This window comes from Equus asinus, chromosome 20, assembly GCF_041296235.1.
Source record: "Equus asinus isolate D_3611 breed Donkey chromosome 20, EquAss-T2T_v2, whole genome shotgun sequence".
NCBI lineage: Eukaryota > Metazoa > Chordata > Mammalia > Perissodactyla > Equidae > Equus > Equus asinus.
This window is the reverse complement of record NC_091809.1, coordinates 93,066,798-93,089,746: the sequence shown is the minus strand read 5'-3', so window position 1 is coordinate 93,089,746 and position 22,949 is coordinate 93,066,798. Positions and strand designations below refer to the sequence as shown.

Here is a 22,949-nt window from a genome sequence, read left to right as displayed (position 1 = left end):
GGGAGGGTCCCCGGAAGGCCGGCTCCAGCCCGCCCGCAGGGGCTGCCCCCTCCCCAGTCACGTGGCCTGGTGGGTGGCGACCGACCTGAAGTTGGAGAAGTCCTGCCCGATCCCAACGCCGGAGTGCGCCGCCCGGGCTATGGGCGCTGGGGCTCCGGGACGGGGCGCGGGGAGGCGAAGTTGCAGAGCCGAGCAGCGGCGCGGACGGCAGGACGCGGGGTATGGCCCAGCTGTCGGTGGTCCCCGGGTCGGCCACGGCGTGGGCAGGTGAGGCGGCGGCGGCTGGGGTGGGAGAGGCTGCTCAGGCATTGGGCCCCCACACCCCATCCCGGTCGGGGGATGCAGGGCAGCCACAGTGGGAAGGGGCGGGGGGTAAAGCGGCCGAGGAAAACCCTCGGCGCTCCGAGTCAGTCCTGCCAGCACCGCCCTTCTTCGCCGGTTCTTTACCCCCGGCCGGCGGGGCGAAGGACAGCTGACGCGGACGCCGACGTCCGGGAGCCGCAGGCCTAGCGGGGGCGCTGTGCCGGCCCCGCCTCCCGCGCGCGCACTGGCTGCTCCCCGTGACGTCACGCTCGGCTATAAAAGCCGCGGCGCGCGGCTCTTGCGGCGCTGGAGAAGCTCGAGGCTGAGGGCTGGCCGGGGGCGGAGGGGGCTGGGGACGCCGGGCCGCGAGCGCCTCTGCGATGTTTTACTCAGGGCTGCTCACCGAGGGCAGCCGCAAGGAGACCGACATGCGGCAGCAGCGCCGAATGAAGCAAGCCGTGCAGTTCATCCACAAGGACTCAGCCGACCTGCTGCCCCTGGACGGCCTCAAGAAGCTGGGCTCGTCCAAGGACACGGTGAGCCCCGCGGCCGCCCCCGCCTCGGAGCCCCGCGCGACGCCCTTCGCGCTGCGCGCTCTCCCGGGCCGCCCCTTGCCGCTTTCACTGAGTCACCGGCCCCCGCCCGCCGCTGTCCCGCTATGTATTGCTTTGTTTCGGGGTCCTCTCCATCCAGCGTCCCCCTGCTTCAGCTCTCACGATTCCGTTGTCGCTTTTCTAGCTCGCGCGCCCTTCCCCTCTGCCTCCTCCCGTCGTGTGTCTCCCTCCCCAGCAGAAGAGACCCTGCCCTGCTTCTTACCCTCAGGTCGCCTTTCCTCCCCGTTATCAGCAATACCGAATTTGACTGCATGGGGCTTGAGCCTCGCAGCCTGCTTGGCCGGTCCTGTGACCCAGACAGAGGTCATTCCTAATGGGTGGAAGAAGGAGTGAACGAAGTGGGGAGCAGGGGTTGGGGCAGTCACCGTATCCACATGCCCTTGTTGAATTCCTCTTCCCCCTATGCAAAATCTACTTGTCCGTTTGATTTTGGTCTCCTCTACCTTTGACCTTCCATCCCGAGAGGGGAGAGAGAAAAAGGGTCCAACGCGAAGATTTGCTGAACCGCAAGCATCTCTTCATCATTCTCATCCCTCCTCCTACCCCACTCCGACCCCCAAAGAGTGGATAGAGGGAGGAAGCCGGGCTGCTCCATCTCACCGAGCAGCTAACGTGGGGAGCTGGAGGTGGGGCTGGCGCAGGCTTTTTTCTAGCAGGGTTGTTCTTCGCGTTAAGAAGGATGAAACTCCAGCGCTGGAGGTCTGGGTTTAAAGACCGTGCTTAGCCTGTATCTATAGGAGGGAGAGGGATGGCTAAGGGTTACTAGTTTAAAGAACTGTATCTGACTTTCATGCCTCAGTCATTGTAGTGGTGCTGGGCCAAATGTATGTTTAGCTTTGTAGTTTTATGTGGAGTTTTCTTGTAGTTTACTTGTTTTCTTGAATTTTGGTCACTTTATTCATCCTGGCAATAATTTATGAAACATTAATCAAATGTTTATTAAATGAAGTAGATGCTCTCTATAATTTTTCCAGTAGTTTTTGAGCTTTTGGTATGTTTAATTTGGCAGGGAGAGGAGGGGTGTCAGCCTGGTTCACTGAAATTGACATTTCCAGCCCCAAAATGTCTGTGGAGGGCAGAGCTTTTAAATCCACTTCCTTTTTTTTTTTTAACAACTCTAATGACGCACAGATAACCAATATCAGATTTGCCCTCCCACATTGTGATAGACAATCATTTTTAGTTATTTATCTGCAGGGGATGTCTACTCAGTTATCTTGCTCTGTTTTTGCAAAGGTATTTTTCCTGCACAAGCCACAAGATAGTCAGTCTGATTCATGCTCACTCAGAGTGGTGAGTGACAAACATATTCCTAGAAAAGAGATAACTCTTCTTCAGCCCTTCTTTCACTTCAAAGCAGTCTAGATTCTTTTAGCAAATCAGGTCCAAGTCTTCTTACTTTCAGGCCAAAATAATCCTAGTTCCTGGAAGCCTCAGGAACCAATAAAGAGGGAAGTGTTAGGAAAATAAGTAAAATATGGAATGTTTTTCTTCCCTTCATGCTGGATTTAAGACAGGATTGACCTTCGGTTGTCCTGGGCTGTCAAGGAGTTCCCCAGCCCTGAGGAACTGCCTCTCCATCCTTCTGCCTAGTTTTCCTTATACTACTACATCCTGTGTAGGAAGAATTCCATCTGCTTTTCTGACTCTAGTCTGTCTCAGCTGAGCCACACAGGAGCTGGTAGCATAGAACATAGGCAGTAGGCTGGAAGGAGGAAGCATCCTCCAGAAGCAGGTTATTGCCATGGATGTGACACACAGCAGTTTACTGTGAGACTGTGAACCATGGTTCACACTTTCTCTTCCCCACCATTGCCAAGGGGTTGATATCCCCCTTGCTGTTCTCACACTTTTAATGTGCAAATGATTGCACAGAAGAGCTAGAACAGGTCGCAGAAGCCAAGGCAGACTGATAGGGCTAGGAGAGCTGTATACTGGGGTGAGGTGGCGTGCTTAAGCTCTCTTGGAACTGATGCTGCTGCCTCAGTACAATCTTAGAAATAATCCTGGAAGTACTCTATTGCTTCACTTTATCCATCTGGTAGTGTAGACTGGTGCTGACTCAATTTTCTCTCACTGAAGTGAAATTTTGAGGATGCCAAAATGATTGAATAGGTCTATGGAACAAGAAAAGGGAGGGGATGGCCCCAGAGGGAGATGGGGGAGAGGACAAATTAGTTTCAGTTGACTCTGGGGTTTGTGCCAGTGAGAAGATTATGGGTTGCTTTCCTCATACTGGTGACCTGTATTAGAATTATACTGCTGGGTTTTCTGAATTATCTGCCTTTTACCATGCTGTTTCTGTAACATTCCCTATTTGATACCAGCCTGCCAACCTTTTTGGATTGGCAAAGAGCATCTGCAGGCAATCAAATGTGGTCTTGTTCTCTTGGCCCCGGGGAAGTGCCTTTGCCCTATTCTTGTTTGTGTGTAGCTAGCTGCTACAAAGTCTGCTGTGGAAATTAATCTTATTTCTCATGTCTGGCTCTCTTATTTTGTTTATCCTTTCATCTTGTGCTATTTTCTTCTATATTAGATTAAGAACAAAAATCAGAGATATGAGTGAATAATATTTTATTTTATTTTTATTTTTTTAAGTTAATGAGACTGGAGGAAAAAAAAATCTCCACCCTTGGAGTTTTGTCCCTTGTAATTTCTTTTATCTTACTACCAGGTTCATAAATTTTCTTCTCTTTGAGGTAAGGACTTTTTCATTTTTAAAAACAGTTCTGTCATGGGATAATATGCTGTCTTTTCTATATGATATTACTGACCATCAAGCCTTATCCTTACTTGTCCAGGAATAGAGAGAGAGCTTTGCTTTCCTATCTGTGATTGAGTCTGCGTATAGCCAAATACTTTAGCAAAACTCACTAGAATTAGGAATGAAGGCCAGGGGAAGGATGGTAGAACACAGCAAAGCCACCTGACCGTGAAATGACTAGCCCTATACTCTGAGTATCTGATCTACCTAATCAGAATCTCTGTCAATTAGAGCAGGCCTGGTTGGTACCCTAGAGATTCATAATGCCATAAGACATTCATAATGCTGCAGGTTTTGGAGCAGAGAACTTTGAAGCCTTAGAAGAGGAGCATGAAATACCAGTAAAACACCAGGATCTGGTACAAACTGAAGATTTTCAGAACCGTGATTGCCTCCTAATTATAGCAAACATTATTTGAACACCATTCAAGACACAACACTAGGTGCTAGGAGCATAAAGAAGAAGATAGCAAAGTTTCCCTCTACAAAAAGTTTATAGATTGGGGGAAGGATAGGTCAGATTAGTTAATTTATTTCACAAATATTTATTGGACACTTATTACATGTCAGGCAGTTATCTAGGCATTGAAGATATAATAGTGAACCAAAACAGAGTTCCAGCCCTCATGGAACTTGCATTCTTGTTGGGGGGAGAAGGAAGAAAGTAAAAACAAGTAAATATATATCAGGTAGCAATCAGGGCCGTGGAGAAAATAAACCAGGGTAAGGGAAATAGGGAGTACAGTGACCAGGGTAGGGTGGAGTGGAGCCTTCTGTTATATATAGGGTGGTCAGGAAAGGCCTCTCTGATAAGATTACACTTTAGGAGATACTGAAGGAAATGAGAGAGCAAAATATCTTGGGGAAGAATATTCCAGGCAGAAGGAACAGTAAGTACAAAGGCTTGAATTGTCAGTGTGCTTGATGTGATTGAGGAACTGGAAGAAGGTCGTTGTGGCCAAAGCAAATGAGCAGGGAGGAGGGTAATAGGAGATAACATCAGGGAGGTGGTGGGAGGCCAGACTACTTAGGGCCTTATAGGTCATTATACAGATATTTGGCTTTTACTCTGGTATGGGAAACCAGAAGACTTTGTGCAAAAGGACGACGTGACTCATTTTATAAAAAGATTGCTCAGACTACTGTACAGATTAGGCTGTAGAAGGGCAAGAGTAGAAACCTGGAGACTGATTAGGAGGCTGTTATACAGTACCCCAGGGGAAGGATGAAGGTGGCTCAGAACAGTGTAATAGCAGTGAAGGGGACAAGAAAAGATCAGGTTCTGGATGTATTTTGAAGACAGATCTGACAAGTTTAGTTGATGGATTAGATTAAGGGTCTGAAAGAAAGAGTAGTCAAGAATGACCTCAAGGTTTTCGATCTAGCAATTGGAAGAATAAAGTTGTCATTTACTGAAATGGGTAAGACCACAGGAGGAGCAGGTTGGGGATAGGGAATAAGAATCAGGAATTTGATTTTTGAAAAAGTTAAGTTAGGGATGTCTGTTAATTAGTCAAGTGTAGTTGTTGAGTAGACAGTTCCACAAGAAGATAAATAACACCACCAGGAAGCCTATACTAGTTGCCAAGGTGTTACAGTCAATAATAGCTAGAAGAGTTCAGTAGAAAAAGTGATTATTTTGGCCTGGTGTGACAATAGTGATGGAGACCAACATCTGATTACAGCTTCATCATTCTCTGGTGAGTCAACTGACTATGAGTTGGTATGGAGAGGAGGCTGCCTCCAGAGTTTGCCTCATGAACCTCAGAGTAAGCAGAACTTAATAGCTTATCTGGTCCAATTCCCTGCCTGTGTGTGAATCCTTTATAACACAAGTACAGCCTGCCATGGGCAGCTGAGAAACCACCGTCTCAGACCAATCCACAAAGCAGATAACAATCAGGAATAATGCTATTCTCTTTGAAATAACAAGTCCGTTGGGTCACAAGGCAAAGGCAGAGAGACAGAACACAGAAGGCCTGGGGCAATGTGACACCCTGCCTTAGGTAGATTCCCATGTGTTTTTGAACAACTGCAAACCCAAGGACAACCTGCCTATGTTCCCATGGGGTAGAATGGGTCTTATGTTGTATATCCAGCTATCAAACAAAGAGAAGACACAGATATTAGTGCTCTTTCAGATTTCCAAGGCCAGATAGAGACATGTATATTGGGCTCGAAATGAGAGTCAGTCAGGAATCCATGTTTATCTACAAATTGTGTATGAGGGCTAAAATGGAGTCAGATGATTTTATGCCCTTTTAGGGAGGAAAAAAAGTGAATGGTAATCAGCTTCAATTTTACGCTGAACTTGAGAATTGAAAATACATATATACACATACATATACTTACTAACATTTGAGTGCATATTCTATACCTGACCCAGTATTAAATGCTTCACCTGGATCATCCCATTTAATCTTCACAAAAGTACTACCAAGTATTTACTATCTTGGACTCAGCTCTGTCTGACTCCAAAACATATATTTTTAAACAGTACTCTAAGTCAGGGGTTGGCAAACTTTTTCTGTAAAGGACCAGATAGTAACTGTTTTCAGCTTTGCAAGCCGAGCAGTCTGTGTCTCAGTTACTCAGCTCTGCTGTTGTAGTGCAAAAGCAGCCGCAGATGGTAAATGAGTGGGGTTGGTTGTCTTCCAGTAAACCTTTATTTACAAAAATAGTCAGCAGGCTGGATTTGGTTTGTGGGCCGTATTTGCTGACCCCTATTTCTAAGTGGTTCTAGTTGTGGCTCTATTACTGGCTAGATACCTTGTGTTTCTCCTCTGGGAGTAAAACGCTACAAAGAAGGCAGACTTCAGTCATTCCCCCTGTTTTCCAGTCTGGTCCATTCTGTGGACCACAACATTCCATTAGGTTGATTCTGTCTGCGTTCAATGCAGCATGGATAAAGGAGTACGCTTGTTTAAAGCGTACTTCTGTGGCATCCTGCAGTATAATCTGTTTCCTCTCACCTCACTTTTCTTCTCACTCTAAAGCCTGGTTAGAAGAGGTATTTAAGCAGACTGGGTGCCACATTGAGGAACCTCAGCTATTTCCACCAAGAATACAGCACTGCCCGTAGAACCCATTTCCTTCAGAAGCTCCTGACGATGATGAAAGCACCATATTTGAACGTTCCCAGTTAGGGTTTAGCAGCCACATTTCAGGAACAGTAGAGAACCAGAGACTGCTTAGGTTAGTACTTGCCTTGTTGAGCCAAAGTGTAAAGCAGGATCCATGTCATGAGGATGACTTGAGAGTTATGTCCAAAAGGCCACCAGAGTACCTGCAGCACCTGTCTAGCTAATTGCTAGTGTATATGTTGAAGGACATCAGGAAAGTAGAAGACAGCCCTTGAAAAGTCAAAATTTCAGTAAACATAAAAATAAGCCACTTAAGCAAATTTACAAAGCAAAAGTCAAGGAGTGGGAATTCAAGTAGTACAAACTATGTAATGTAGAAGTATTGAAGGGATTCTGAGAGAAAGAACTAGGTGGTGTTAATCAAGAAAGGCATTTGATGAATTAAAGGATAGAGATTTGTTTTTTTGGTACTATGTCAAGAGCTGGGCATACAGCTGTGATCAAGACAATCAAGGTCTCTTCCCTTATGGAATAACACTCTAGGAGGGGGAGTGAAATAGTAAACAAGTAAATAAGCAAAATAATTGTGGATTTCTAATTATTATGAAAGAAATAGTGGGATATGTTAGTAACTACAGAGGTGGGGTACCTACTCTAAATAGTATGGTCAGGGAAGATGTCTTTGATGAAGTGACATTTGAGCTGAGACCTGAGATGAGAGTAAGCTAACTTTTTGAAGTGTTAGGGGGAGAACATTTAAGTAGAGGGAACAGTGGTGCAAAGGCGTTGGAATGGGAAAGAGTTTTTGAGTAAGGAAGTGTGAATGAATAAAGGGGAGAGTGGTATGTATATAGAGGTTGCAAGGATGGACGGAGACCAGATGCTGCAGAGCCCTGTAGACCGTGGTAAGAAGTTTGAATTTTGTTCGAAGAACAATAGGAAGCCATTGAAGTGTTCTGAGTAAGGAAACATATTATCTGACATATTTTTAAAAGCTCACTCTGGTTCCTTGTAGATAATGAATTGGAGAAGGGTGAAAGAAGACGCAGAAGACAAGTTAGGAGCCTGTTGCAGTACAGATAAGAAATGATGAGCCAGGGTATAGAAACAAAGTGTCCATCGATGGATGGATGGATAAAGAAGATGTAGTATATATATACACGATGAAATACAATTCAGCCATAAAAAAAGAATGTAATCTTGCCATTTGTGACAATATGGATGGACCTTGAGGGTATTATGCTAAGTGAAATAAATCAGACAGAGAAAGACAAATACCATATGATCTCACTTATATGTGGAATCTAAAAAGCAAAACAAATAAACTCAAAAAAAAACCCAAGCTCATAGATACAGAGAACAGATTGGTGGTTGCCGGGGGATGGGGGCAAAATGAGTGAAAAGGGGTCAAAAGGTACAGACATTCAGCTATAACATAAATAAGTCATGGGGATGTAATGTACAGCATGGTGAATGTAGTTAATAATAACTGTATTGCATTTTTGAAAGTTGCTAACAGAGTAGATCTTAAGTCCTAGTCACAAGAAAAAAAATTGTAACTGTGTGGTGACAGATGTTAACTAGACTTATGGTGTTCATTTCGCAGTGTATACAAATATGGAATCATTATGTTATACACCTGAAATAGGGTTATCTGTCAATTATACCTCAATTTTAAAAAACCATTGCCTTAAGATAAAAATAAAGCTTAGAGGATGAGGACAACTAAAGTTACATTGCGTTTTTAAGGTCTAACAAACTTCGAAACTTTTAAGTATGAGAGAAAAGGAATGATGGTGGCTTGGACTAGATTGGAGGTAGTAACGAAGAGAAGTAGATCGAGTCCGGATATGTTTTGGAAGAAGCAGCAACAGTACTTGGGATGGAAGGTTAGCGAAAGAAAAGAATCAAGAATGGGTAGGAGTATGGAGGTGCCATTTTACCAAGTTGGTGGAAGGGTGTAATCCAGAATGTTAACACTGAATAGGACTTTGGAGCTCAAGCCTCTTTTATTACTGATGAAAGGGAGGCTTAGAGAAAAGTAATGCTTAGAAAGATTAGTGATTTGCCCAAGATAGTATGTGACAACCGGTCATTTGCTGAAAGTAGAAAGTCTCATGGAAGACTAAAGATCAGATTGGGAAGGAGGATGAGCGGTGGTTAGTGGAAGATCTTAAATGCTAAGTTGGAGATTTTGTGTCTGATGCAGCTGTTGAGAGAACCACTGTGGGGGAAGGAGACTGCGAACGGCATGTTTTGGAGATTGCTTGAACTTAGCAGTAACAGTAGGAATGGAGAGGAAACCGTGAGGTATTAAAGAGGCAGAATTTCACTCACCAAGACAGACAATAAGGGAGAAAGGACAAGTTTTCTGGGAAAGATCAGTGGGACAAGTTACGTTTGAAAGTGCCTGTGGAATGTCTAAGTAGGGAAGTTCAAAGAGGAAGTTGGATCTGTGGGTCTAAAACTCACAAGTGAGGTCTGGGCATGAGACAGAGACATCATTATAAAAGTAGTAATTTATGTCGTGAAGGTAGGTAAGATTGTCCTGAAAGGAAACGTAGACTGAGAAAAGGGCCAGAGATAGAGCGATGAGGAACACTAACATTTAAGAAATGAGTAGAGGCAAAGGAACCAGTAAAAGATGGATGCAGAATAGACAGAGAGGTGGTTTTAGAAGCCAGTGGAGGAGAGTCAAGAAAAATGGAATGTTGACTTTACTGCAGCATTGTTTCTAATGCAAACGTGGAAACAACCTAAATGTCCATATGTCCATTAGTAGTTACAGAAATTGAGGTAAGTTTGTACCAGAAACTCAAATGTCTGCCGAGGATGTGCTGTTTTAAAATGCAGAAAGCAGGGCAGATGTAAAAACATAGGTGCTAAGGTGGTCATAGGGTAACCTGGCATTATACCTGCCTAAATTAGTTACATTGTTGGGGTGTTTGTGTGCATGTGTGCACACTTCAGTTTTTGCATGATTTGGCAGACACCGTTAGCTAAATCATCACCCATTCTCAGCCTTTTCTATCTGCCTGACTCCTCTGTAGAGATTAGAAAAGCTAAATTCTCTCCCAAGCCCCATTGCAGCTAGGAGTGGCCATGTGAATTCTAAGAAGATATAGGCAAAATACTGAGGGAACTTCTGGGAAAGCTTTGCTTTCCTGATAAAAAGGATAGATGGCACAGAGTCACTTCCTCCTTTCTTATTCCTAGAATGTGGATGTAATGCCTGGAGCTGGGGTACCCATCATATGACCCTGAGGGAATATCCAAGAGAATTACAGAGACAGTAGCCCTGAAATTGTTAAACTGCTGAATTATTGCCAGCAGCTGCCTACCTCCAGACTTCTTATGTGAGAAAAAATACACCTCCCTTTAAGCCACTGTAAATTGGCTTTTCTTGTGGCTGAATGTTTTCCTAATATATGGGGTATATTTTTTACTTTATTTTTATCAAAAAATACATGTATATCACTTAAAACTTTAAAAAATTTTAAACTGTTCCTTGTATCAGGAACCTCCATATTTCTAAGTAAATGATGATACTGCTATTTCTTGATTTATTGATTTTACCATTATCTGTTGATTTTCTACTGTAATAGATAAGAAGGGTTTAAGTCTCTGACACCTTTCCCCATCATGTCCCCTCCCCTTTTATACTAATCTTCTGTTAAATGACTGTTTTGGGTCAAATCAGCATTCACTGCTTACATTATTATGACTATGTTCATATTATTCACAGCTGAGTCAAATAATGTACTATAATTATTTTTCTTTTCACATACAAATATTTATTTTTCTCAAAATTATTAATTGGCTGTTTTTTCTCTTTATTTCATTTTCTCTGTAAAATTTAAATCTCCTCCAAGTGCCTTAAAACTGTAGATGATCTAGCAGACCCATTTTTTTTTTTTTCTTGGCAACATCCTTCGTGGAGCCCTCTATCATCCCATTTCATTTTGGCCTGGTTGCTCTCAAGACCTGCTACACACCCTATATCCTAGACTTTTTTTTAACACCATTCTCAGAACTCCCTGTCCCTCTCTTCTCTATTGGATCCTTTATTTCTTGGATCCTATGCTTTTTTATCATTGGTTTCCCTTACTTTGGTGGATCATATCCTTCAATAACTTCTTGAGGATGACTGGGAATTAACTTTCCTAAGACTTGATTGATAGTTTGGCTAGGTTTAGACATTATGTATTGTCAGATTTTTTTAAGTATTATTCCATTGTCATTTAGCTTCCATTGTTACCATTGAGTAGTCCTATGCTTTTCTGGTTCCTAATCCTTTGTATTTGGATCTTTTTCTCTTTGGAAGCTTTTGAAATCTTTGTCATCCGTGATATTGCAGAAATTCGTAGAGATGTGAAATGTTGGTATGGGTCTTTTTTCTTTCATTGTGTGGGCCCTTTCAACCTTTAAACTCACATCCTTCGGTTCTGGCTTAGTATGGCACTCCACCATCACCCTTAGCTCTTCTAGAACTCTGACAGCACATAATTTCTAACCCTAGCCAAACTATCAACTAACTAGAGTCTTTCGATTTACTCTTATAAAAACAGTAAACTTCTGGCATTCTTCCCAGTTGTCTGGGTCAAGTGGGAGTCTTATGCAGGCTGTACACTATTTCCAACCTTTATTGTGCCCTCCAAATGTAGAGGTTGTAATACCTCTAACTCCTCAGCCTTTCCAGGATTTCAGTTTGAATAGAAAAACTGCTTTTAAAGCTAGACCCCGAAATGTGTAATAGCTCAAACATAATAGTTTATTTTTTCTTGAGTAACAGTGATACTGCTACTCAACAGTTTGACTGGAAAGGTCCAGTTTTGCTGGAAAGGTCAGCAAGACAGCCCTCTTCTATGTAGTTATTTAGGGATGCAGGCTGACAGTGGCTCTTCTGTCTTCAACACGCGACTCCAAGAAAGTTACCCTAAGGGGCATCTCCATTCCAGCCAGTCAGAAGAGGAAAAGAATATGGAGAAGTGTGCACGGGAGATTTTTATGGGCCAGGTCTAGAAGTGGTGCATGTCACTTCTACTCACATTCTCTTTGCTAGAACTCGGTCATATGGGCATGCTTCACTGCAAGGAAGGCTGGGAAACATAAGCTGGGTGTCTGCCCAGAAAGAAGAGGAGAACATGGGTTTTGATGAGCACTTCCAGCATTCTGTGAAGTGGAATGGTCTAGGTCAGTTACCACTTTTCTGTCTGCTTTTCAAATTCCAAAATTGTGTCAACATCTCTCTTTTTTTGTTGTTGATTCTTTCCTGTTCTCTTTGTTCATGTAGGTTTAGGCCTTCCTTATTCCTTGACTATCATTTTAGTGATATCTTGGTTGGGAGCAGAGGTAAATGTGCAATTATACTGTCATTTAAAACATGTAGGCATAATAAAATGACCACATAAAAACATCTCTGAGGTTCATATGGGTTTATTGCCTATGAATTTTCAACACTTGAACTATACTATGAATACTTTTACTTATAAAAATGATTGAAGAGAGTTCTATGTACTGACATAGAAAATTGCTTTTCATATATTAAAAATAGAAAATTTTAGACAGTGTTATAGTATGATCTTATTTTTGTTATGTTTGTAAATGTATTAAAAAATTTGGGAAGGCTACACTTCTAAATTTAATGGTTGTTAATTGTAGAGAGTGGAACTGAGAAGGGGTTGAGAGGTTGGGGAGGCTTTCTTTTAAAATTTTATGTACTTCATTGATATTTGAATAATTTACATTAAGCATGTATTTTGTTTTTTGGTTACTAAAGAACAAATAAAGAAATAGTCAGCAGGGCCAAATGCCCTAGAGAAGTCAAGTAAAATGAAGGCTGAAAAATATCTATCAGATTTGGAAATTAAGAGATCATTATTGGTGTTGTAGGATCAGAAGTAATCTCAGTGAAGATAATATAGGATATCAGGAAATAGACATAGTGATTTTGACTTTTTTTAAAAAGACCAAGACAAGGGTGTGATTAGAGGAGGATGTAGAGTTGAGGAGGCAGCGTCTGAGGTTATGTGGGGGAGTTTTCTCCCCAATGTGAGAACTTGGAGTATGTTTCGTAGTCTGTAGGGGAAGGGTCCAATAGGAGGGGAGGAAAATTCAGAAGAGAGATGTCTTCAAGAAAAATGATTTGAAAACTTCCCTCGTTTGCCGCCTCTGTCCAGTGATGATTAGACTTCTCTGCAAGATTAAGAGTAACCAGGTAAAGTGGTATTCAGCAAGACCAGTGTAGAAGGAAAGCCCCAAACTTTTGGTGAGGAGGGCTTTGGTTAGATGGCCTTTGAAATCCCTTCCAATCTTCAGTTCTACAAATCCAACTTATCTTAGTTGGTCCTGCTAAGCATGGACTTGACAGAAACAAACACCCTGCTTTAGTGTGACTTGAGCTAGGAATCCAGATTTATTAGTGAAAGAGGTAAGAATGAAGAATTTCTGTTTCTTTTGAGAAGCACAGCATTCTCCCAGTGTCACATCAAGAAATCTAACAGAGTCAGCACTTCCTCTAGCTCCTTATCAAGTTAAGAAGCTCTCATTTTCTTTTAAGTGCCTGTCTTTCTCCTTTTCCCAAGGATACTAATTTAGAATCTGCTTTGCCAAGAATCAGTGTATTTTGGGAAGCCATTTCTTCACCTCACCAGGGTTACAGTGAGTCATGGCTGTGACTCCCTTCTTCCTCAGAAATCTGTAAGGTGGCAGATAATGAAGACCTTCTTTAGTTCTACCCCCTTCCCTGGGAAGGTTCTGGGCTCTGGACTCTTCCCCCTAGAATTGGTGTGCCATCTGGTATATGTTACGTGGAAACTTGTGGCTAGACTCTATACTTGGAAGGATTTTAAATATTATTGTAAACAGAGAATAATATGCTTGTGTGTAGAAATTTCTCAGGTGAAATGACTTCTTATCAAGAAGTAGCTTATACTTTCTGGAGGCCACTTTGGGTAGAAACAGTAGAGCATGGATATGTCTGTGCTAGGAATTCTCCTAAGCTCTATCAAAGGCAGACTTGAATTCATATTCCTCGTTCTGCTTCCTAACATTAGATAGCCTGGCACAGATAAGGTCTAATTATTCTAATTCTCCTGACACAGATAAAGTCTAATTAAATCCCTTGCTTCTTGGTCAGTCTCTGCCCCTTTTATACTCCCACTTTTTGGCCCATTGAAGAGAGGGGGAATGGATGACAAGCATATGGCGGGAGTTGCCTTATGCTCCTTGAGGTCCGGAGGATGTCAGTAAGGATGATTCCTGTGGGTTCTGCCAGGTTACAAAGTATGTCTCTGAGAGGTTTACTCAGCTGGTATGAATTCCTGTCTTCCCAGTCTATCCACCCCATGGGTGACTCAGCCCACAGGAGAGCCAGGCCACCAAGGCATATGCAGACGGGGTCCAAAAGATAAGACTGTAAAGGAGTGAGACTTGAAATAGAAGTAGGCAGAGCTTCTGACAACCAGTGCTTGGTAGGTTTCTTTGGCCTGGGAGAATGAGCTGCCCCTTCTGTAAGTCATCTGGGAAGATATACTATTCTACTTAGACTAAGGCCACTTTTCTCCTAAAATGCCCGTGTAAGGGGAGGGAAGGCAGCAGGCCTAGGTGGTTCAAGTCACAAGGGTCCCTCAGTTCTCTTTAGCCATAGAATATTCATTGGCCCTATCCACATTTCCCGGTGTCCCATCTTGTTCTTTCATTCATTCAGTGGCCTACTGCAAATTGGTTTATAGTACCCGCTCTGACAGTGCCAGTGAAGTCCCTACTTGACGGAAGAATAAATAAGAAGCAAAAGTAGAGCTCAGTTATGTGAGGCTCCTTCATTATTTCTGTGGGGGACAATGGGAGAAGAGGGAGATGACCTGTCTCTAAGAAACCTCTGCTTTCTATTCCCCAAGCAACCTCATAACATTCTGCAGAGGCGCCTCATGGAAACCAACCTGTCGAAGCTCCGAAGCAGTCGTATCCCTTGGGCCTCCAAGACCAACAAATTCAATCAGGCGAAGTCTGAGGGACTAAAGAAGTCTGAGGATGATGACATGATTTTGGTTTCTTGCCAGGTAATGTTCTGAGAACAGCTTTTCCAGGGTTTTCTGGAGAGTAGGATTTGGGCCCATTATTATGCCAAAAGGGGGGCCCTCTTCTCCAAACTGTATAGAGTATGGGTCTTATCATGGAATTCATAAATGAGTTTCAAGGGGGGACTCCATACAACACAAGAAGTGTATGTAATATTTTGATGCATGTGCATCTTTATGGGAAAAAGGACCAAGGTTTTCATGAGACTTGCAAAGGGGTATGTGATACACACACACACACACACACACACACACAAAATTCAGAGCTACTTGGTATATAGAATGAAACGCCCCAAGTCCTTTGGGATCCTCTGTCAGCTCTAGATTCAGAAGAAAAAGAACCTCTCAAAGGAGGCTCAGCCATGAGTAAAGATGGGATGCTACCAACCCATAGCTGTGAGGATGCTCTCCAACCCTGCCTTTCATATGGCATCTGCTGCTTGCTCCCTGGATCTTCTTTCCCTTTTGCTTCTCTGGCTCCTGCTGAACAGTACGTTTTCTCTCCACAGTGTGCTGGAAAGGATGTGAAAGCCTTGGTTGACACAGGCTGTCAGTATAATCTCATCTCTTCAGCCTGTGTGGATAGACTGGGGTAAGTAGCCACTTGTGCTGGGTGGAAGTCAGATGCTAATGCACTCTTTGCCTGAATCTGTTTTGAGGTTGGAGACAGTGAGGGTCTCCACAGAGGCTCCAAGAGAAGTGTGCAGAGCTCAGATATCAGCTGGAACCAGTACTTATTAAAGGGGCAGAATGGTGGGTTCTCAGGCACCTGAGAGAAATCAGTGAGCCAGGAAAGCCTCAGGCTTTCCATTAACTCCCACCTACTGAATTTTGAATAAAGACCTTTGGGCTCTGGAATGAGAGTGTGAGATCCTTGGCTCTTTGAGGCTGTGCCCTGATCCTGATTTGTGCCCTGCCCAGACAACAGATTAGAAGGAGCTGTCCTCTTGGTATACACTAGGTGAGGAAAAGCAGGGATGTGGTTGGCCTTAGCTTACTCGGGGTCCTTCTGGAGGCCACGCTGCCTGTCCACAAAGCATCAGTCAGAACTTGGAATAGGGCTGCTATTGGTGCTGGGCCTGAACCATCATAGGGTGATTAACAGTAGTTTCTTAGTGCCTTTCCTCCCTGTGAAGAACATGTGAAATCAGATATTATTGCTGCCCCTGCTGGGGACTGGGTGCAAAGCAGACACCTCATATGTTGAAAGTCTTGTTCTCTAACAGCTGGAATTGGGTTCTCCCTCTTTTAGTCAGAGAAAGCCATTTTGTATCTTTCCTCCTTTTCACTCAATCTGTACTTTTCTTTCTTTCCTTCTTCCTTCTGTTTCCTTCTAAGTACCAGATGAGCCCTGAGGTCTAGCCCAGAACTGGGAGGATCAACCCAGTATCCCTTTCCACTTTTCTAGCCCTGAGTCCAACAAATCGTTCCCCAGCCCAAATCTCTGTGTTGAAACAATCACTAGGGTAGATATAATGGACCATTTTAAGCTACTTTCAAGATGTCCATATTCTTAGGTAGGACTTGCTTAAAGCTTGATTTGTATAATCAGTGACCTCTGCCATATGATCTGTTCCTTCTTGTTTCTACCTTGTCCTCACCATCACTGTGACTCCTTCAGGCTGGCTCTGTGGGTTTTGTACATTGCTATTTAGGATGCTGGGGGGAGTCCAGACCACAAGTGCTCCTGTGGGAAGAATCCTGAGCTTTTTTATGTGGTGAAGAGATGAGAGAGAGTGCACCATCATGTTTCCGGAAAGACTAATAACGTCCTGGTACATAATTAGGCAGCAGACTGCCATGATTCCAGAGGAATTAATAACCATCTGTAAAACTGCAATTATTTTTCTTTTGGATGGGCTGTAACACCAAAAGAGAGGAAATGGAGTAAAGCAGAAGTATTGGCACAGACAGTCCATAATTAAGTATTTATCCACCAACCCATAATAGCTTGGGTGTTAGCTGTTCCAGTCAGCTTACATAACTGTGTGAAACCTTGGTGCTGTTCCTTTCCTGCTTCCCCTGCACAGACAAGTTAAATTAGTTAGGACTTTGTCCCCAATATTCCTTGCTGATACCAATATCAATGCACTTATCAAATAAATACCTGCCTCCACTAACCTTATAGCCTAACTGATGAGGATAGACTAAAATAGAAAAGACAAAGAGAAAATTAGACATTGAACAAAGCATCTTCTAAAATTAAGATTAACTTGCCCTGGGGCTGGCCCTGTGGCTGAGTGGTTAAGTTCGCGCGCTCTGCTGCAGGCGGCCCAGTGTTTCATTGGTTCGAATCCTGGGTGCGACTTGGCACTGCTCATCAAACCACGCTGAGGCAGCGTCCCACATGCCACAACTAGAAGGACCCACAACGAAGAATATACAACTATGTACCGGGGGGCTTTGGGGAGAAAAAGGAAAAAAAAAAAAGATTAACTTGCCCTCTTTGAGATCTGTTACTCACAGATGGGTAAAAGGACTTGTTAACTAAACTGCCTTGCACATGGGTGGGGGTGTTAGGATGCAGAATAGGATTCTCTGAGTATGTCAACTCTCATCTTTCACCAGTGCAGAGAGTGACATAGCTTTTTGAGACCAGGAGCTGAATCTTTAGTTTTTCATATCCCCTGGCATGTTTAGGACAAAGTGCTGAAACAAGAAGTATAGGCTGGCTAGCACTTTTTTTGGTAAATTAATCCCTGGAAAATTCCAACTGTGAGTCAGAATGTAGCATTGCTAAATTCCACCAGAAACCTCTGCCAAGGGGATTCTGATATCATCCTCTCTGGTGCAGACTGAAGGAACATGTTAAATCTCACAAGCATGAAGGAGAGAAGCTTTCTCTACCCCGGCATCTGAAAGTGGTGGGCCATATTGAGCACCTAGCGATCACACTGGGCTCCCTCCGCCTGGACTGCGCAGCAGCTGTGGTTGGTGAGTAGAATTGGGGACTGGATGTATGGACCCCTAATGTAAACTCTCTCCTTACGTGCACCACACCCTCATGAGATCTCATGCTTATAAATATTTCCTTCTTCAAAATCCCAGGTTTCCACTTCTCTGTGCTTTAGACCTTGTCCCAATTTTTGCCCTCCAAAGTACCAGATGGGCCCTGAGCTACATTCAAGACATGTTGAGAATCACTCAGAAAAAAAGTGTGTAACTCATGATTAAAAAAAAAATCAAGGGGCAAGTAAACAAATATTTTTGTGTGCTGGTGAAAATGGCCCCTGAGAGCTTTCCATGAACTAGTTGGAGGTAGAGGGCAAGATCCTCTTACTCCTTTGCCACAAACCCCTTAATAATTCCCACCATCGCCTATATTTTCCCTCATGTACTCTATTCTAGATTACTCTTAAGTTCCTGTTTTTTGTCTAAAGGCCTTTGTCCTTTAGAGTTAAAAAGACCTGGGTTTGAGTGTTGGCTCTATCACCTTTTAGCTATAGTGATCTTGGAAAATTACTTATTATAACAGATGCTTAACACATGTTTATTGGATGGATGGATGCATGAAAGGTTGGATGGAACCTAATGGCAATAAGGCTGACTTCTAAACCAGCATGGAAATGGCTAAATCTTAATTATTTTTTTGTTAGAGGACAGTGAGAAAAACTTGTCCCTTGGCCTCCAGACGCTCCGATCTCTGAAGGTAGGATGGATTCTACTCTCCCTTTGGTACTTCCTCCCTGAGGCAGGCCTCCTCCTACACAGAAACCCCATAGTGGGATCACAGACAGTGACCAGTGATGCTCTTGTTTTTAGTGCATCATAAACTTGGATAAGCACCGGCTGATCATGGGGAAGACAGACAAGAAAGAAGAAATCCCTTTTGTGGAGACAGTTTCCTTGAATGAAGACAAGTAAGTGCCCAAATGGGTCAGGTCAAGTCAAATCCATTTGTCATTATCTGGAGGGTTTCTCACACAGGATATTGGGCTGTGTCCTGCCTTTGGCCTTCAGTCATACACAGGTACCCCTCTCCCCACCCCCAGAGTTCATCATCCTACAGAAACTCTCTAGCTCACATTTCAGAATGAGCAGAGAGGGGCCGGCCCCGTGGTGCAGCGGTTAAGTGCACACGTTCCACTTTGGCAGCCCAGGGTTCACCGGTTTGGATCTCGGGTGCGGACATGGCACTGCATGGCAAGCCATGCTGTGGTAGGTGTCCCACGTATAAAGTAGAGGAAGATGGGCACAGATGTTAACTCAGGGCCAGTCTTCCTCAGCAAAAAGAGGAGGATCAGCAGCAGTTAGCTCAGGGCTAATCTTCCTAAAAAAAAAAAAAAGAATGAGCAGTGATGATACTGCACAGAGTGGTGGGGAAAATGAGTAGCTTTTGTAAACTAAAATTGTACTTGCCTACAGCCTAACTTCTTTGAATTTGGTATCATTTCTTCTATTTCTTTCTCATTTCAGCACTTCAGAAGCATAACTACAGCCTGCAGCATGTCTGCACGTATGCACACACGCCAGGTTGACAGATTGAGGAAACTGAGTTTGAACCAAATGCAGTAGCAACTGGCCGTGGACCAAGTCCTCTCCTCTAATAGAAGCTCCAGGGGCTCCTTCCCACCCAGACCTCTCTAGACTTTAGTCTGTGCTTAGAGATATTGTCTGGTTATAGCCATTGTTTTTTACTCCTTCAATCACTTGATTTATAGACCCTTTTGACACTGCCAGGTCTCACTAATGGCCTATTTCTCTGCTTCTTCCAAGAATTTGCTTTTATTAGTTAAGTATAGGGGCTTCCAGGTTCTATTTCTTCATAGATACACTTGCTTCTTTTCCTATAGCTAAAATGTATAATAAACAGGAACCTGATCTTTACCTTTCTTCAGCTGTTTCAAAGAGGTGCAGTATACCTATGTCTCAGAATTAGTTTCTTCTAAGTCATTCATTGATTTCTCAAGTATGAATTGATCTGAAAGAACCCAGAGAGATTATCTAGTCTAATCCTTTCATTCAAAGGTCCAGAGAGGCAAGTGAATTGTGTAAGCTTATATACAAAGTCAATGGAAAAAGAGACTTAGAACTCAGACCTGACAAGCCAAAGCTATATGTTCATTCTCTCATGCTGCTGCATTTTTCTTCAAGCCGTGAGAGGAGGATGAAGAGGTGAGGGTTTGTGAAAAGGGAGGCAAGGGGAAGAATATGCTTTGGGAATGGATGTTAGAAGGATCTGAGTAGCCCTCTTTGCTGTTTGCTAAGCCCACTAAAAGCCCCCTGCTTCTAACTGTCACATTTAGGCCCTTTCTTGGTGCCTAGAAGCCAAGAGTACAAAGATGAATGAGATGGTGTCTCACGTTGAATTCTTTCAGGGGAGCAGGTGGAAGGAACCACAGATAGAACATTAATCACTCTCTGAGATGGAACTGAAGGCTTCAGTGAGTAATCTAGCCATCACTCTCAGACACTGATACCCCCAAGATCCAGTCAGTGTTTCTGCCTATCTTGTTATTTGTCTGACGCAGATTCAAGTAGCTGGGAAGAGGAGAAGGGAAAGGAGATGAAAAAACCCAGAGTAGGTCCAAAATAGAAGGGAGTGCCAGGTAGAATCAGTTGGTGGGAAGGCCTACCAAGGGAATCCTTTCTGGGATGGAGGTCAGAAGTGAAACTTCCAGGCAAGGAACTGAGGGTTGAGAAACTCACCTCTGTCCTGGTACAAGGAAAGAGGCAGGGCAGGAGCTGGCAGTATTAAGGACAACTTTTCTGACTGCCCAATATTTCCTGACCCATCTCAAAGGGTTGGAGATCACAGGAGTTTCTTGAAGCTTTTTGTTAGGGTGTCAGTTTGGGCACAAAGATAACTATAATGGACTCTCTCCTTCAATTTAGTTGTAGAAGTGCTCAGAGAAGTCAAAAAAAATAGCCAGCTGTGGATATCCCTTTAAGAGATTCCCAAGTCTTCCCTTGGTTCACAGCAGTAGTTCCCAGAGTATTTAATGGATCCCACTTTGAATTTTGCCAGGTTCCACCAGCAACCTCATCTAGTGTTCAGCTACTGTCCCAAACAACTCTTTGGAACTCTGAATGTTTTCAGCTTTATAGAAGCTCCCTAAAGACTGGGAACTTGGTGACCCCCATTTGAACAGCTAGGCAGCCGCACTGCAGCCAGCTGGCACTGGATCATCCCTGGCTCCCTTCCTATCAGTCCCCAAAGAGGAAGCAAGATAGAAAACTAAGCACAGCAACAATAGAGGCCGCATCTCAAGCTCATTGGGGGTGATCCCAGCTTACCAGCCTTCAGTGCTCCCTCCAACTCCACCCCATTTTCTTATTCAGGGGGGACCTGCACCTTTCCATTGAGGCCTTTCCATTCTCCTCCCCACCCTATCATGGCACCACTTTGGCCTGCTTCTTCTCCTAGGACTGAATTGAAATACTTCACCCCTTCCTTCCCTAGTTGAAAGTTCCATGCCAAGCCCTGACTCTTGGCCACAAGTGAGGCACGTTGGAAGTTCCTTGCCTTGGTTTATCTTTATTTGGATTCCCTGTGGACCAAGTGAGGCAGGAATTCTCAGGTACTAGAAAGATGTGACTGATTCTGGCTCTTTGAGTTCAGGATTATATGGCATCAGAGGGATGATCAGATGGCCTTGGTGATCTTTCAGGCCTCTGAGAATCAGTAATTTTCCAATTTTGGAATAGAAACAATTGGGGTGATCTGAACTTAGGGCATCATAATCTCACTAAATGCAGTCAAATCATTTGAATTCACTAACCAAATAATTGTGCTTTAAACCTCAGGCTTAATAGAGGTACCTAAAAATGTCTAAAGATAATTATGGGAAGTCTTGAGCTTTATTAATCGTCTTTAAATACTGCCAAGTTGATTACTCTGATAGCCCATACCGCCTTGATATTCATGAGGGAGCACTGGATCTACTTTTCAAGGGCTGGCAAGGTAAACAGGTAAGGTCAGTTCTTCCCAGAATCCTAGAAAATTCTCTCTGGGGCGTCTGATTGAGGGTGTGGGAAGCAAGTGTCTACCCAAGTCACAGTTCTGAAGACAGGCAGTAGCAAAAGTAACCCTGTAGAACTGGTACCCCTCTCATTCCTTATTAGATGTCCATCTCAAATACAGGGAGTTTGAAAAATATTGTTTTTGTCATTTGGTATTTTTATGCCTGACTTATTTGAGGAACAAATGTTTTCTGACTTTTCTATTTCCTTGCCCTGCATGGACCCCACTTGGTAAGATTTTCTATTCTTTAGTTCAAAGTGTCTATAGAATGGATTGCTTGGTATGTCAGAGGCCCTCACTCTTGTATAGTAGAAATATCTTTCCTGGCTGGGGACATGGAGGAGATGAACTGGATTCCTCCCTCCTTCTGTTGCCAGGCCTGTGCATTGGCACTTTATCTGCTCAGTGTTTCTGGCTGTGTTGGGTTTCTTTGTGAGATTGATGTAACAATAAAGTGAAATCTTCCCCTCTGTGTGCTTGTCTCACGAAGTCTCTGTGTCAGGGCCCCTGGAAGTTGGGAGAGCCCAGGCACAGCCTAATTATGTCAGTGTTTCTCTCATAGTCTTCTGAACACAAGGCTTTGTGGTCCTCCTTTCCTCCATTGCTACCAGCCCTTCAGCTCCTTCTTACTGGCTTTACCTCCTTGGGCAAAATAGTGAACCTCTCTGAAATTGGTTTTGTAATCTGTAAAACAGAAGTGACGGTAGTGCTTAGTTCACAGTATCAAATGAGATAATCCACGTAAAGTGGGTGGCATATGGTAATCCCGCAAAGCTTTAACTGTATAGAGAACAGTCTTGTATGGTGGGTCAGCAGTGTGTGAGAGAACACTTACCTCTAGAAAAGGAGATATTTATTTAGTTCAAACAAGTAGGAGAGGTTTGGGAAGGGGAAGGATTGCGTGAAGCTTAATATATAGTTAAAGCCATTGTCTAAATGAGATTCTAAAGAAATGCATTTTACAGATGATAGAAACATTCCCTTTAAGTGTCACTATTTTCAATAGTTAAGCAGTATGGTTAACTAGTCAACAGGAAACTTTCTTTAACCATGATAATGGTTATCACAATGTAGAATTATGGTTCCACTACTACTCAGATGATACTACCATTCCACCTCAAATGGTTTTCTGTCTTATTTTTG

General features: G+C 43.4%; 1 protein-coding gene across 1 annotated transcript; it reads left to right on the top strand.

Moving 5' to 3' along the window:
- The first annotated feature begins 598 nt into the window (after positions 1-598).
- NRIP3 (nuclear receptor interacting protein 3) lies at positions 599-22,280 on the top strand. The gene is made up of 7 exons (XM_014844200.3): positions 599-839; positions 14,663-14,824; positions 15,352-15,434; positions 17,637-17,776; positions 18,439-18,491; positions 18,605-18,702; positions 19,259-22,280. The coding sequence occupies exons 1-7, from the start codon at positions 684-686 to the stop codon at positions 19,272-19,274; spliced, it is 708 nt and encodes a 235-aa protein (XP_014699686.1). The 5' UTR covers positions 599-683; the 3' UTR covers positions 19,275-22,280.
- Positions 22,281-22,949: the final 669 nt, after the last annotated feature.